Here is a 14,745-nt window from a genome sequence, read left to right as displayed (position 1 = left end):
TATTAATTTGAGCTGATATCTAATTGTAATTACAGTTCAGCAGCAGAAAAAATAGAAAAGCTGCAAAAGGTAGTAGCTTTTAGATATGTAGGTTGACAAAATGGGGAGAAAAATCACTTTATTTTCCACTTTTTATCTAAGCTGGGTGAAAGAGAAGAGTGGTAAGAAAAAGTTGACCATGTTTAGCATTGATTGGTGCTCTTTGAGAGTATTTTAATTTTTGGTTGTGTGGGGGTTTTTTTTGGTTGGGTTTTTTTTAATTAATTTTTAGAAATGCACGATACTGTCATGTCAGGCCACTGGTACGTAACGTAGAATTAATTGAAATTACACTAGGAAATCATAGTTGCGTCTCTGTTGAATTCTCTTATTTTCTAGTATAAGGAATAAACTTTCCCATATTGTTACTTTAATTCTTTTCTATAATACTAATGCTTGGAAGGTAGTTCCATGTATATATGTCTTGTTTCTTTAATCAAGTGAGGTGATACTATTATGTGTCTGCTTATGCTGGTAACTGTGTTGTCACTGAGAGAAAAAGAGAGATTTTTGTTCAGCTGAAGTAAAATACAATGTGTGGTCCAAAAATACAAAAAGATATCTTTGTAGTTGAAATATGCAGATCAAAATGAATGAGACCACTGTGGAAACAGCTTTTATCTTATGTGACCATAACTCACTTTTCTATTTACTGCTAGCTTTTTCTTTAAAACAACTGCAATGTAAAATTTCTCTTTCCCATAGAGGCGAAGAAAACTATCTTTACAGAGCTATAAAAAATGAACTGCACTTGAGTTACATGTTTGGAGTAGTTCTTACTGTTCTTTTCTGCGTATTTTGCAGCATTTGTGTGAAATATTGGAGAGGAAAATGCTTCTTATTAATCATCTTTATTATAAAAAGAAAGCACACCAATCTTTAAAACTTTATCCCATTCATGCAGATATGTACATGAGTAGGCATATTCCATTACTTAAAGGATTTGTATCTCTCTTGAACCTCGCATATGTGAGACATACCTATTTTTGAAATTTTATTCAAAATAGATCTGTATATATTACCAACCATCTGAGTCATTTGCACTCTGTTGGTCTGCCTGCTGAAACAGAGATTTGTTTCTTGGCATAAAAAAGTGTGGGGGTTTGAGCAATCTGCAGTTTAATAAATCGCTGATTGTTGTTGTTGTTGGAGCTGCATGTTGCAAGCATGGCAATCTTTGAAGTAAAAGGTACAGATAAAAGCACTTGTTGTTCAGTAAATGTGAAAGATTATTATTCTAGAAAAGAAATGTTGAACTGAAGGTAGGGTTTTTTTCAGCAATTTAAATGTAATGTGCTGTTACATAATGTAATGAGCAAATATTTGGAATGTTAACAGTTTACAAATAAATGCATATGATAAGTATACTTGAAGACAAATTTTATAATCTAATCTGCCATTGAAGGGAAATTATATAGAGAGAAGCCTGATGAGGGAACTTAACATGCAGAATATTTACTTATGTTTAAAATGAAAACACTTGGGAGACCTTTTCCTGGTTCCAAATGCATTCTGGTGAGAATTCATCTTTCCACTGAACCAAGGTACTTACAAGTTGTCAATATATTTTCGATTAGAAGCTCGCTGGAAAAGTTTGTTCCCTGTAACAATAACAAAGACATTGCATGTGTTCTTTTCACATAAAAACCAAGTCAGACAACAAATGCATCAAAACTGACTAGAAAAGTTGTTTTTTCTCAAAGACCAGTGTAGTAAAGCAGCAGACTTCTCCTGGGTAATGACAATGGACGTACTGCAGTACAAGTTTTCTGTGTGCTTTTTGTTCCCTCCTCGGGCAGTGACAGTTCTTGTTGCTCAGATTAATGCTGGAATTATGTAATCACATTCCTTCATGTTATGGCTCTGACAAAATTGCGAAAATGGGTCCGGGAAATAGATTAAGGTGAAACAAATGGGAATGGATTTAGTAGATGATTTTTTTTTTCGGCCTCACATGGGGAAATATAGCTGACTTATTAGACACTTGTCCTGACCATAACTACTAGAGAATGAAATGTAACTACGCAGATAGCACCAAAATTTGTTCATAAAAATTTCCATGCTTGATTGTGGTTTCAAAGCACTGAACGCTGAGATTATAATCTCAGTAGCTCTGGCTCCAAAGTGCATCTGCCGTATGCCAGCATTTCTGAGAGTGACGGGCCTACGAGTTGTGGGGTTAGAGCTGAGAGATGTTTGGACTTCCTTGTGCCGGGCAGCGGGAGCTTGATATGTGTGATAGCTGCTCTCTGGTGCGTGCTGTCGGGTTGAGTCTGCTTGCGTGGACAGTCTGTAGGCAACCTTGTCCTCAGTTTCATTTAGTTAGAGATCCCTCTTCTGCTTTGATTTCATTCTATTAGCAGTTGTTATCTATGAGCATTGAAGTTGCTCCCTTTTCTTGCTTCAGGAATGTAAATTTGTCTGCCCTTATAATTCAATTAAATCAAACACTCCAAAGAATTATAAAATGAAGATACTGTAGTGGTCTGTATTTACTAAGGAGGGATATGCAAGGTAAAAATTGGAGAATAATCAAATTAAGTCAAAGTGGTTATAATGAGACATACTTGCTTCTTTCCACTAATGGTTACGTGTTAATGAATTATTTGAACCCTGTATTACAAAGTTTATATGCTATACTATCAGAAAACAAGTTTCTGGTATGGATAGGGTATCAATATGAGCTCTGTGTATATTGAACTCTGTCATAAGGTAGGCTAAATGGCAGCTGTCTAGAAATAAGCCACACTCTGAGGGAACCGCGGCTTAATTGAACCAAGTGTTATTTAATCTAAATGTTTCTCTTGCAGCAATTTCCATAAAATTGCCAACATAAGCGGAACTTAGTTTAGGCTCTGTGTGCTGAATGCTGTGGCGTTCTTACTTGAGGAAATTAGTATGAGATGAAGAGTCAAGATTGGGGTGGGGTTTGGAATTCCTAGTACTACTGCTGAAGAGAAGACATCCTCCCTCCAAGGCCAAGCTGGTTTTGCACTCTGAGCCATGTGTTGCACCTCTTAAATTTCACTTTTCATTTGTCCTTATTGTAATTTTTAACAGGGCTGAAATACGACATACCAAAATAGGATTTTATTCTGCTTTTTATCAGCATCACAGCATGAAATATTTGTTGTTTTACATCCAAGCAATTTGAAGATTTTTGCATAAATGCTCTTCCTTCTCTTTCCATGCTTTTCCTGTTATTTGTGCAATTGTTTTAAAAACAAAACCACTACTTTTCTCCAGAGGGAGCTTTGCTTGGTGACAATTACCATGGGCAGGACTTAAGTACAATGGCATTCCAGGACCAAAGAGTGCGCAGTGTCTGCCCCATAAAGTTTGGACACAAACAGTAATGGGGCCTAAATTCAAAGGTATGCAAATGAAGTTATCTGGAGAAGAAGCTGAAAAAAGCTAAGAAGATCCTTGCTGACAGCCAACAGTGGTCGTTCAGGGCATATTTTTGGGGTGTTGAATGGTAACATTTTAGGAGCACTAAAACATGCACAGTAAAAACTGGAAGCCTTTGTGTTTTACAAATGCCATTTCAGAACCCAGTTATGGTGCCAGTGCCAGCTCTCTCTGGCTCCTGGAAGGGTCCTGAACTGCTTCTGTTCTGGTCGTGCCCATGCCTTTTGTCTTGATGACTTTGTCGTTCTTGAAGGGCACCTGTGAGCTCGGTTATGTGCATAAATTCGGGATTCAGCCAGAGTCGATACCTTTGGATGCAGATACAGGGAAGAGAGGACATATGGATCAAAATGTGTCTTTTAAAAGCTGATGTCATGTGGGAGTGGGGCATTTGCCGTGTCGTTTGCAGCTTGAGTCTCTTAGTATGAGAGTTTTGCTTCAAGAGGTTGAACAGACACCACATCCCTCCAGCTCTCAGGTATTTGGGGTGGGTCACAGCAGGGCCCGGCGGGGGTACAGGTGTCGTGTCCCCGGTGGCCGCTGTCCGCCCACAGGAGGGACGAGCAACGACAGGCTTGCCGGCACCCGGAGGGACTGGGATCGGAGCGTCAGTGCGAGGAAGGAGCGGGAGAACCCTGTCGCCAGCTTCGGGAGAGCTTCCTCACGCTGGAGCCCCTTCCCCTCCGTTTCTGCCGAGCCGGCGGCAGCGCCCGACGCCGCTTTGAGCCCTGTTTTTTGGAGATGAGGAGGATCGGTTGGGGAAGGCAAGCCCCTGTGCTACGGAGGAAAGCGCTGCAGTCTCTGTAGGCGCAAAACTTCCCGCGGTGAAACTAGTCTTTGCGTGCCATAACGTAAAATTAAAGAGCATCCAGGAGGCAGGTGGGTCCTCCCGGGCCCGGGAACCGCGGTTGGATGGACCCGGGAGCCCGGCCCATGCTCGCCATCCCCCGCTCTGAACTCCGCGCTCCAACTCGGCGAGCCGGGGGGGCGGGTGGGTCCGTGCCTCGCGGTGGCTTCGAACGGCTCCAGCCGCAAGTGCGCATCTGGGAGGCCCCAGAGCGCTGCGCGGAGAGCCCAGGCACCTCGCCCGTCGCAGAGCCCCAGCGAGCCAAGGTAAGGGGTGCGAGGAGGCTCCGCAGGTTTCTGCCCCGTACATCGTCACTGACTCAGGCTTGTTTTGCCACCTGAAGCCCTTAGCGGCGTGACGAGGCGTCCTTTATCGGGTGGGGGACGAGCAGCAAAGGCTGCGCCCATCTCATCCGCCCTCCCTGGGGGACGGCTTTAGGGTGAAATTAGCAAGTGGGCTGTCTTTTAGCTTGTCCCCAAGGGGTAGAGCCTTGTGTGCAAAAGGGGTGGGGATGCGGCGGCTTTCTAGCGGAGGTTTATTATTATTGGGTGGAGGAGGGGGGAGGGGGAGTCTGCCGAGCAGACAAAATGCGGAGCCCCCCCGCCCCTCAAGTGTGTATGTGCTGTAGCTGGGTGGCCGCAGTTTGTCAGAGATCGAGGTAGAGAAGGTTGGGGGGAACGGCCAAAGTGGAGAGGGTTCAGTGGCAACCAGAGCATGCTCTCCGTGCAACAGTTCCCTGCCCTAACTGAGGAGGAGGAGCGCTACCGGCAGGTCCTCTCCGCCAACCGGGTAAGCCGAGCCTGAGTGCGCTCCCCTCCGCGCTTGGGGGTCATGGGGCCGGGGTCTTGCGAGGGCAGCTGGCTCCGCCGCTCGGCGACCTTCGGGGGTGCGGGCGGGGAGCAGCGCTCTCAGGGGGGCACCCCCGACCACCATCGGATGCAAGGGGTGGCGGACGGATGAAGGGGAGCGCGGCCGCCGGTCCGGCGGGGAATCCCAGTGCACCGCGCACAGCCTGCAGGGCCGAGCGGCAGGTTGCTAGGGCAAGCGGAGAAGGAAGCGAGCCCTGATCCGAGCCTTGCGACCTGCCATAGCGAGAGCGGACCCGTGGCCCGCAGGCAGGGACGGTGCCGTGACCCCGAGACGTGCGCCTGGTGGGGACCGGGGACAAGCGATTGCCCACGCCCATCCTGCCGCGGCGGTGCCGTCCCAGAGCGCTCCCGTGTCGAAACTCCCGCTTGTGCGGCTTTGCGGGAGAAGAGCCGCGGACGGCCGAGTTCAAGGGCGGGGGATGTAGATAAGTCGCAGTTAACAACCGGTGGTTATTAGCGTTTCACGAAGAGCTTCGCGTCCCGCTCACTCCGGTTCTCTCATAAAGTCATCAGGGAAGATCAACGGGGCTGATGTGCCTGTTAATTACTCTGGCGTTGGAAGGAGGGGAGAGGAGTTGCGCCGAGCCCGACGGCAACAGGTCCGGCCAGGGTTTGCAGGAGCAAAGCTTGGGCTTGATCTCCGGCAAAACGGCCGTGGCAGTTCCACCCGCGGCCGGGCTGCCAGGGAGCCGACCCGCCGCGACCTCGCCTCCGGCGCGGTTGCTACCTCCCGGCAACAGCAAGGGCTGGCGCGTCCCGTCGTATGCACTGGGGGTCGGGTGGAGGGACTCCCGCCTCACTCTTTTCTCCCGTCCCACGGCTGTCTGGCGAGTTGGTGCCGCTGGCCACCACCATCCACGGGAGGTGGTCATGCTGTGAGGTTAACAGGGAGGGGAAGCGTACTTGGGTGGTTGCAAGTGTCCGAAGGGGGTAGCGCGGGTGTTCCAGCCTTCTAGCACACCCCCTAAGAAGAGGGATGCGAGGACGGAGGAGCACGCTTTGCCTGCCCTTACGGGAGAGGCTGCACGGAGACGGGAGGCTTGTAGGAGGCGGCTGACGCGCTAGTCGGAACCTGCAGGGTCGCCCCCCCTAGCCTGCCCTTCCCGTCTCTAGCCGGGGAGCAGATGTCTCCCCGGTGCGCTGTGAGAGAGGGGAAGTATGGCGAGGGGCGCAGGGGAACAACGGGGCGGGGGACGGCGCTCCCTGAGGCCGTGCTGGTGTGGAGCCCCGCGGAGAGCGGGCGGGAGCGCTCACTTTTGGAGGGCTAGCTCCACTTTCCGCCCGCCGGGCCGGCCAGGTGCGAGCGGGGGTGCCGAGCCTGATGCTGCGCACCCGAGGAGAGGGCGGCGGAGCCTTGCGCGCTGCCGCACCGATCCGTACGCGACCGAAATGGCACAGGAGCGGGTTTTACAAGTTTGTAAACACGGCAGTGTACTCAGTAGTATCGTTGCTCCACATGATTTAAAATGCAGAATCCTTGGACACGTTTTATGGCAGACGACTAATTAATTAACCTTTATTTTGAATTATTAGCAGTCTGGCTGAGATGGTGAAACTCTTAAGTGAAATCAAATATCTAGAGCTTTTAATGCATTCACGGGGTCTCTTGGGAAGGCTTAGCTTTCAGCAGTAAAAATATGGGAATGGACTTTTCCATATGGTCACGTACACCCTTCCTGTGTTCCTAAAAGATGGACTAGTCAGCAGGACTAAATTGTAATTCTTTAGTTTTGTTTTTGTAATGGATGCCTTAGTTGGAGATCTCTTATAAGGTTCTCAGGTACTGTGACACAGACTGTGCTGAATTAATGCATCACTGAGGTAACCTAAACAACTATAAAGAAATAATACAAGGAATTATGGAACCACTCTGCTTATGTGTCTCTGTAGAATTGGTGACATCTTGGACATCAAGGTTCTGTAGGAAGTGGGGGGCTCCTCCAGGGGAATCCCAAGCAATGTCCAAACCTCCTTCAGAAAGAAAATGCTTGTGGCTTTTTTAATCCTTGTTCCATCAATCATTTATGGTGTACCCTAACAGCCAGATTTTTTTGTTTGTTTGTTTGTGTCTTTTTGTTTTTGTTTTTTTCCTGCTTGTGGGGAATCCCAGCCCATCAAGAACACGTACAGTTGTCACTCAGCACATGTTTTAAATGAAACCTTATTTTCCTGAGAAGGCTCTCAGGGTGGTGAACAGCACAGCTCAGTTGCCCAGGTTAGAGGAATCTGCCTTTGTTCTGGTAGTATGGCGTGGGACTGTCAGGACAAAACTTTGTTTCTTCCTCAGTCTTTTGGAGCTGTGACTATTAAATACTAAAAAAAATTAACTTCATTTCCAGAAAACTTCGCTGGCGCTTGACTGTATGCCTGTGGTAAATATCTTGAGTGTGCAGTGAATCGAAAGTATAAGATGCTTTGAGATGATTGGAGGTGTTCTATAAAATGTGCAATGCACATGGGGCACTTTAATATATCTGTATTATTGTTTGGCTGTTAATTTTGTATTAGATGATGTCTGCAGATACAATTGAAAGCCAGGACTGTTAACAGTGCCAGTAATTATTTTAAAATGCAAGCTTACTTGAATGTAGGAGCTGCTGCTTGGTTTTTTGGTTCTGTGTTGTTTGTTTGTGGGGTTTGTGGTTTTTTTTTTTTTTTTTGTTGTTGTTTTTTGGGGTTTTTTTTGGTGTGGGTTTTTTTTTTTTTTGCTAAGCTGATATACATGTTTAGGTCTTAGCACTCTGCTCCCTCAACAACATTACTGTCCTGAGATTACACTAAGTCTGTGTACTGCCAGACGCATAATTTCTTGTCATTATTTGCATGGCCAAGCATGGAATGCATGCAGAGGCTGAGGTGGATAAGTACCCAGACAGAAATTTCATTTACCAGGAGGGGAATTTTCCTTCCAAGAGAAGGCAAGGGAATGTCAGAATGGTTACACTTGGTGAAGAAACCCAGCAGCTCCTGCTCTCACCACTACTTAGCTGTTTAAACCAAAAAATGCTGAACTCTAAATAGGCCCATTTGACACAAACAGGAGGACAGTGCTTCCATCTGTCTGGCCTCTGAGTCTTTGCCATGCTGAGGCCCAGCAGATTCAGGCCATCCTAATACAACAGGCACAATATAAGCACTTACAGGCTCTTCCTTAAGAGATGTGGCTTTGACCCTACATGGATCAGGAAACCGTGGATACCAGGTTGTCTGCTTTCAGGGTAAGCAGCATGTGCTATGAGGCAATCACCCACAATGGCACTAACTCCTGGTGCGGTCAGGTTTTAAAAGATGGCAGCTACTGCTACATTGTGTGGGAAGAGTTGAATTCTGTCAGCGTGTCATGTATCCTCAGCAAGTGCTTACAAGGCCAGATGAATGCCTTGTTTCTGAATGCCAGACAGGATTTGGCAGGGGAGGGTGTCAGGCCACTTGCAGCTGGGCAGTTCTAGGCTTGGACATTTAGCCTAGGCCATTCCAAATGTAGCATCCAGACACCTCCTCATTTCAGGATGAAGCAGCTCAAGAGCAGGGCTTGAGGGGGGCAGCCTGATTACAGTTAAAAATAATGAAGTTTCTACTCTGTCCCAGTTTCTCTCCCTATCAAAAAGAAATGGACTGTGTAAGTGGCAGGTTGGGTATGCACAGTTCTCCGTCACCAGGGGAGAAAGGTGAATGATATCCCCTTGTAAAGTGATGGATTGTTACAGCAGGACAAGGAAAGCTTAAATCCTCCTTGAAAAGGTCTTCACACACACAACTGAAGACAGTGGCCAGACAGGCTTCATCTTGACTGCCCTCATTGCATCTGTATTTTTAATTCCCTGTGAGCCTCCACAGTCAATTATAGTCATGTCAAAGTGTGCAGTTTCATCAGAACTGTCCTGAGCCTCAGTCTGGGTGCTGCTGGGGCATGAGACTCCCTCCACTTGCTGGGATCTGTAACTAGGGGAGATAATACCTGTATGAGGTTGTCGAGGGTTAAGATTGCGGGGTGACAATCAAACCCTGGCAGATGTATTGTTAACCTCCTCTCCCCCCCACTTCCCCCTTTTGCCCCTCCCTCTCCCCCCTTCCCATTCAGGACAGGCGATCGGGAGGAAAAGAAGGACAGAGAGAAGAGAGTTGGAAAAAATTAAAGATGTTTTACTAATGCTACTAGTAAGAATAGAGAAAATAATACAAAATATACAAAACCAATCTGGAAAGTCTCAGCAACTGCAGAGCCAGCACCCAAAGTCCTGGATTAGACTCTGTAGCCAACCGGAGCTGGATTCAGTCTCTCACTAGGCCTCAGTTCGCAGGGACGACCAGCAAGGTCCTCTCCTAATGTCAGCCATGAGGAAAAAAACAGAAAAGGGAAAAGGGACGAGATCCTCGTGATCTCCCACTTTTATATGAAGTATTCACGTGAATGGAATGTTATACACAGTTGGTCAGTCTCTTGGTCACCAGTTTCTCGTTGCCCCTCTTGTGAGATGTCCATCCATGCTCATCAATAAGTTTGCATTCCATTGCTAGGTTTACCAAAACATGTGTCTGGTTCTTCAGGAAAATGCAGCTAATATGAAGGCTTTAGCTGACAGGCAAAATTCACTAAAAGAGAAACTTGTTTTTTAACAAAACCAGAACAGAGGTGAGTCCTCATTTCCTGAGAGGCTGCATGAGGAAAAATGGACAAAAAAAAAAAGGAAGAGCACCTGGGCCTTGTCTAGGTGGCTTGGTACTTTGACTCGCCTCGCAGCCCGTGTGTCCTCCGGCCGGCCCGGATTGCCCCTGACCCCAGGCCGTGGGCGGTAGCAGGGCGGGCCGGTAGCGCGGTCAGGCCGGGCGGGGCGGCGCTGCCGAGGGGCTGGGGATTCCCTGCTACAGCCGCATTGCCCGGCCGGGCTGAGAGGCAGGGCAGGGGAGCTTGTTCGTGGGTGCTTTCTCCATCCACAGCCCCGCGGCAGAAGAATATGATGCCGATCGCATCCCTTTCCTCTGCCCCCCTGCCCCTCTATAAATAACTCCCGCTGGGCTGGCCTGTCCGACTCCCCCGGGCAGAGCGGATCCCCTGACCTGGGCCGCCTGCAGTGGAAAGTCTGAATGCAAAAAATACCGTAGTAAAAATAGCCCAGCCGGGTAGCCCCCGCGGCAGCTCCTACCGCAGGGGCCCAGTGGCTCGGGGTGCCGCGCCAGCCCTGGCGCTGGCCGCTCCCCCCGCGCCGGTAACGGCTCCCCGCGTGCCGGTAACGGCTCCCCGCGTGCCGGTAACAGCTCCCCGCGCGCCCGGCCGCGCAGCCTCAGCGTTGCGCGGCGCTGGGAGCCTCCCCCCGCATCCAAAGCATTGTGCGCTTTCATACCCTAACGGTGAATTATTTTCTCCTTTATTAACTGTCGGATGGAAATATAATTCATCTCTGCTATCCTGTTGTAGAACAGGTAGCTCCCTTCCAAGTAGCGTTTTTAATTTTGGCTTGTCTTTCTAATCAGCAAGCATGAAAGAAACAGGGATAATGGTTTAATATCCTAAATGTAAAAATAATAATGAGACAACAATCAAGCAGGAGCCTGCCATTTCAAAGAGAGATGAGAATCTTGCTACCTCTGAAGTTCAAATTATATTTCATCCCGTGCCTGCCTTGTGCAGAAGACTGCTCCCCTGAATGGACAGATTCTCCTCAGCTGGGGTTTCAAGCCACTATAATTTAAAACAATGCTTATAATTACTTATTTATGCATATGCTGTTATTTCTGGTTGTTCTACCTGTGAAATCTGAATATCTGATGGTTAAAGGCAGAGGTAGATACCAGAAAGGGCTGTCTGATGGCTGCTATGCCTTCTCCTTCTGGTGCCTCCACATTGCAGCTCCTGGCCCTCAGTGCCCACTGGAGCACGGCTGCTCGGGGTGTGGTGCTGGGATGGCCTTGGCTCGCAGCCCAGCACCCGCATGGCCACTTGTTCATCCCCCTTCTGTCCTGCAGGGTAGGGGAGAAAATAGGAAGAGCAAGAGTGAGAAGGTTTGTAGGTCAAGATAAAGGCTGAGTGATCGCTTACGAATTACCATTGGTGGGCAAAACATACTTGACTTAAGGAGACGAGTTTATTGCTAAATAATATAAATATTATATTTATGTTGGTGACACTCCCTTCACCAAGGCAATGAGCGGCACAGGGGAGGAGTGTGGTTCTTCTCTGCTGCACCTTCCTTCTCACTCTTCCTCTGCTCTGGTATGGATCCTCCATGGGCTGCAGTCCTTTTGGGAATATCTGCTCTGCCATGGAGCACCTACTTCTCCTCTGACCTTAGTGTTTGCACTGCTGTTTATTGCTCTGTTTCTACTTCTCCTCTGCTCATGTGGTGTTTTTTGCTCTTTCTTAAGTATGTTTTCACAGAGGTACCACCAATTTGGCTGATGGGCTCAACTGTGCCCTGTGGTACGGAGCCAGCTGGAACTGGCCATGGCCATCATGGGACAGCCCCTGATCTCTTGTCATGGAGACTAACCCTGCAATCCACCCACTGCCAGCAGCAGCTTGGCACCTACACCCAGTACAGATGTCCATGCAATCAGAGACAGAACTGTCTAGAAGTGGTGGCCACCTCATCATAGCGTCAGCTTGGGAAAGTACCTTTGCTCATAACTGACCAAAGTGGCAGTGTTATCTCTGTGGTTGTCTGCTCCCCTGTCTCTCTTCCCTGATCCTCAGATCATGAAAGGATGAAATGAATCCATCTGTCCTTCAGTTCCTTTTTACCATCTCTGTCATTAGAGTAGAACCCCTGTAGAATCTGCTTCTTTGGGTGCCACACAGTTTATAATTCTGTATTTTTGCTAGTGTTGTTGCCAGCGTAAGGTGTTTTTTAGTGCATTGCCATGTAAAAAGTGAAAAGAGGCTGAAAATCTGATATTGCCAGAGCTGCTTTGTAACAGTGAAGTTTATGCATTGATGATTCAAGTCCTTTGGCTCGCATGTTTCCCACAACAGCATGCATACTGTGGGATCCTCGCCTTTGCATATGTGCTAAATAGATAGATAGATAGATAGATAGATAGATAGATAGATAGATATAATAATTTATTTATTTAATTATTTTCCAGAGAGGAAACAGAAATTGAGGCAGTTTTAAAAACTTCTCATAGAATAATCCATGAGGTACAGCTCCTATAAACCTGTGGGAAAGAAGACTGTCAGATTGCATCACTGCAGGTGTTTCTGTAAGCTACTGCTCTTCCTGAATCCCAAGGCTCACTTTTCTTGCAAAAGAAGCATTTTCTGTATTGAACATTTAAGTCATCCTCACCCAGTCCCTAGGGAAATGGAAGTGAAGGTAGACATGAGTTTCCTTCTTTTGGCCCACATCTATTCCAATTCATGTGTTGTAGTTCAGAAAGAGTTCAAGTTCGAAGCTCAGTGGATGATCCTCATGCTTTGGGACCAGCTGGTCCGAGATTGTCAAAGTCCATCTTTGCCCTCTTCTCTTCCTCAAACCTGTTAACACTTTGTTCTGCCATATACAGAACCTTGTGTTATAAAAAGTAGTGTGCTATTAGAATCAAATAGCTAATAGAATTTTCCATGTCTGATTGGTTTGATATCAGAGAGATTTAACTTAACAGTGATTTAACATTAATAGTAGTTACCCAGAGCAATTGCCATTGCTTGTCACCTCAAAGAGCTGCTAGTTTCAAAATAGCCTATACTGTCACTCCAATAGCACTGAAAGTTTCAGACTCAGGAAGCATTTCCTAGGAAAAGAGACTCTAATTTTTTCCCCTTGCTGCCTCTGAATGAAGCAGTAAGAAATCACTTATGTGCTCTTTGTATTGTTCATCTCATTAGATTTCAAAAAGCAGTCAGGGCCTTCTCTTGGAAATAAAGCCACTGATAGCACTGAGGAGCTTTCTGTTCCAGGTCTCTCAGACCTGCAGCTCTGCATTCATGTAACAATACAGCATATATCTGTAATATACAGTTATGTCTGCTCTGGACTTCCACGGGCCAGTGATGCGACACAGAGGTTTCTTCCATTGCTCTTGCTTTTGATGTTAAATGTTTTGCTGGGTGTATTATTTTGCCTATATTAAAGCTGTTCCACAACCAGTAGCACCTGAACATCATAGAAGCAGAACATGCTACAGTTTTCATGCTTTCCCCAACCTCCTGCATTTTCACGTCTTCAGGAAGAAACTCAGACGGCTGAGCCAACCTTGCCTTAACAGCCTGTGTGTTTTTGCCATCACACAGTGTTGAGGGACAGACATTGCTGAGAGACAGCTTATTGTTTGAAAGATGGTAGTTCTGTGCATGTACAAATATTGTTCGAATGGATAATACATCTGAATAATATAATAATATAATAATATCAGGAACTGTAGAGTAAGTAGCTTAAGTAGCTCGCCCCTTCTTCCCTTCCCTTCCCTTCCCTTCCCTTCCCTTCCCTTCCCTTCCCTTCCCTTCCCTTCCCTTCCCTTCCCTTCCCTTCCCTTCCCTTCCCTTCCCTTCCCTTCCCTTCCCTTCCCTTCCCTTCCCTTCCCTTCCCTTCCCTTCCCTTCCCTTCCCTTCCCTTCCCTTCCCTTCCCTTCCCTTCCCTTCCCTTCCCTTCCCTTCCCTTCCCTCCTTCTTTCCCCTCTTGCTATTTGATTTTAGCAACATGTAACAGAAGAATTAAGTAGTAAATGCCTTTTTTAAGCTTCCGTTTGCCCCTGTTCAGTAATTTTAAAGGTTTAAGTTTAAATTATTTTTAGTGCATGTAAACAAGGCTGGAAAGGAAGCCTGAAATAACAATTGAATGTGTTTAGAAATTACTAACAGCTCTCCTTTTCCCTTATAAAGTCAGAGTATATGAAACAGTGTTGATAGTGGTCTGGAAGAGCTAAGAACCCAGATGGTTTCCATTTGCTTTTTCTTCATCATAGACAGGATTATTATGTGAATATTGAAGATTTCTAAAGAAAATGTGCATGGGAGGAAAGCTGGCACCCATCCTAGGGATGACAATTAAATTGAATAGTATTAGCCATACTAGGGTTTTTCTTCTTTGACAAAATAATTCACCAGATTATTATTGTTTCAGTGACTTAGATGGATGATTTTATCCTACAATTCCTTGTGTGATCCATAAACCTTTGATATTGTATCCAAATCATAGTCAAACACGTAAACCAATGTTAGTGCCTTGTTAACTCACTTAATCTTGAATTTTCTGTATCAGCTTGTTGTTTCATAACTTTGACAATAATGAATAGGTTTAATCTCTAGTCACCTCTTCAGTTATTTCTGTGAAGATGTCCTGGTAGTTTCAAAAAATAGCCTTCTCTTTCTTTGTTTTCTCCTACTGAAGCAATATGTTCAAAGATGACATGTTTCTGGACAAGGTGATATCCTATTAAAAAATAATGAGTCACCCGTAAATGTCATACGTAGTAGGTTATCGACTGTGAGACATTGTGTAAGTCCATTTTCATCTTTGGGAAGAGTACAAATAAATACCTGACTATGCTGAACAGATGAAGCTTTATTTTGACACTAAACCATGTCCTTTACTTTGATTGATATTGCTGCTGTTCTTATTCTTTGTCTAAGGGTTAGTATCT

At 46.3% G+C, this 14,745-nt stretch overlaps 1 protein-coding gene across 5 annotated transcripts in view; it reads left to right on the top strand.

Moving 5' to 3' along the window:
- The first annotated feature begins 4,347 nt into the window (after positions 1-4,347).
- The window catches only part of CORIN (corin, serine peptidase), a 143,256-nt gene continuing 132,858 nt past the window's right edge, over positions 4,348-14,745 (top strand). For 3 of the 5 annotated variants that reach the window (XM_071807457.1, XM_071807456.1, XM_071807455.1), the window contains exon 1: positions 4,348-4,563. In XM_071807457.1, coding sequence (XP_071663558.1) covers positions 4,363-4,563 — 201 coding nt within the window. In that variant the 5' untranslated portion in view covers positions 4,348-4,362. Of the gene's footprint in view, positions 4,564-4,840; positions 5,087-14,745 lie in introns of those variants that run through there. The other 2 variants (XM_071807458.1, XM_065836775.2) reach the window with 2 other exon arrangements.

This window comes from Patagioenas fasciata, chromosome 4, assembly GCF_037038585.1.
Source record: "Patagioenas fasciata isolate bPatFas1 chromosome 4, bPatFas1.hap1, whole genome shotgun sequence".
NCBI classification, from domain to species: domain Eukaryota; kingdom Metazoa; phylum Chordata; class Aves; order Columbiformes; family Columbidae; genus Patagioenas; species Patagioenas fasciata.
The sequence above is the reverse complement of the archived record's forward strand: the minus strand, read 5'-3'. Positions and strand labels throughout refer to the sequence as shown.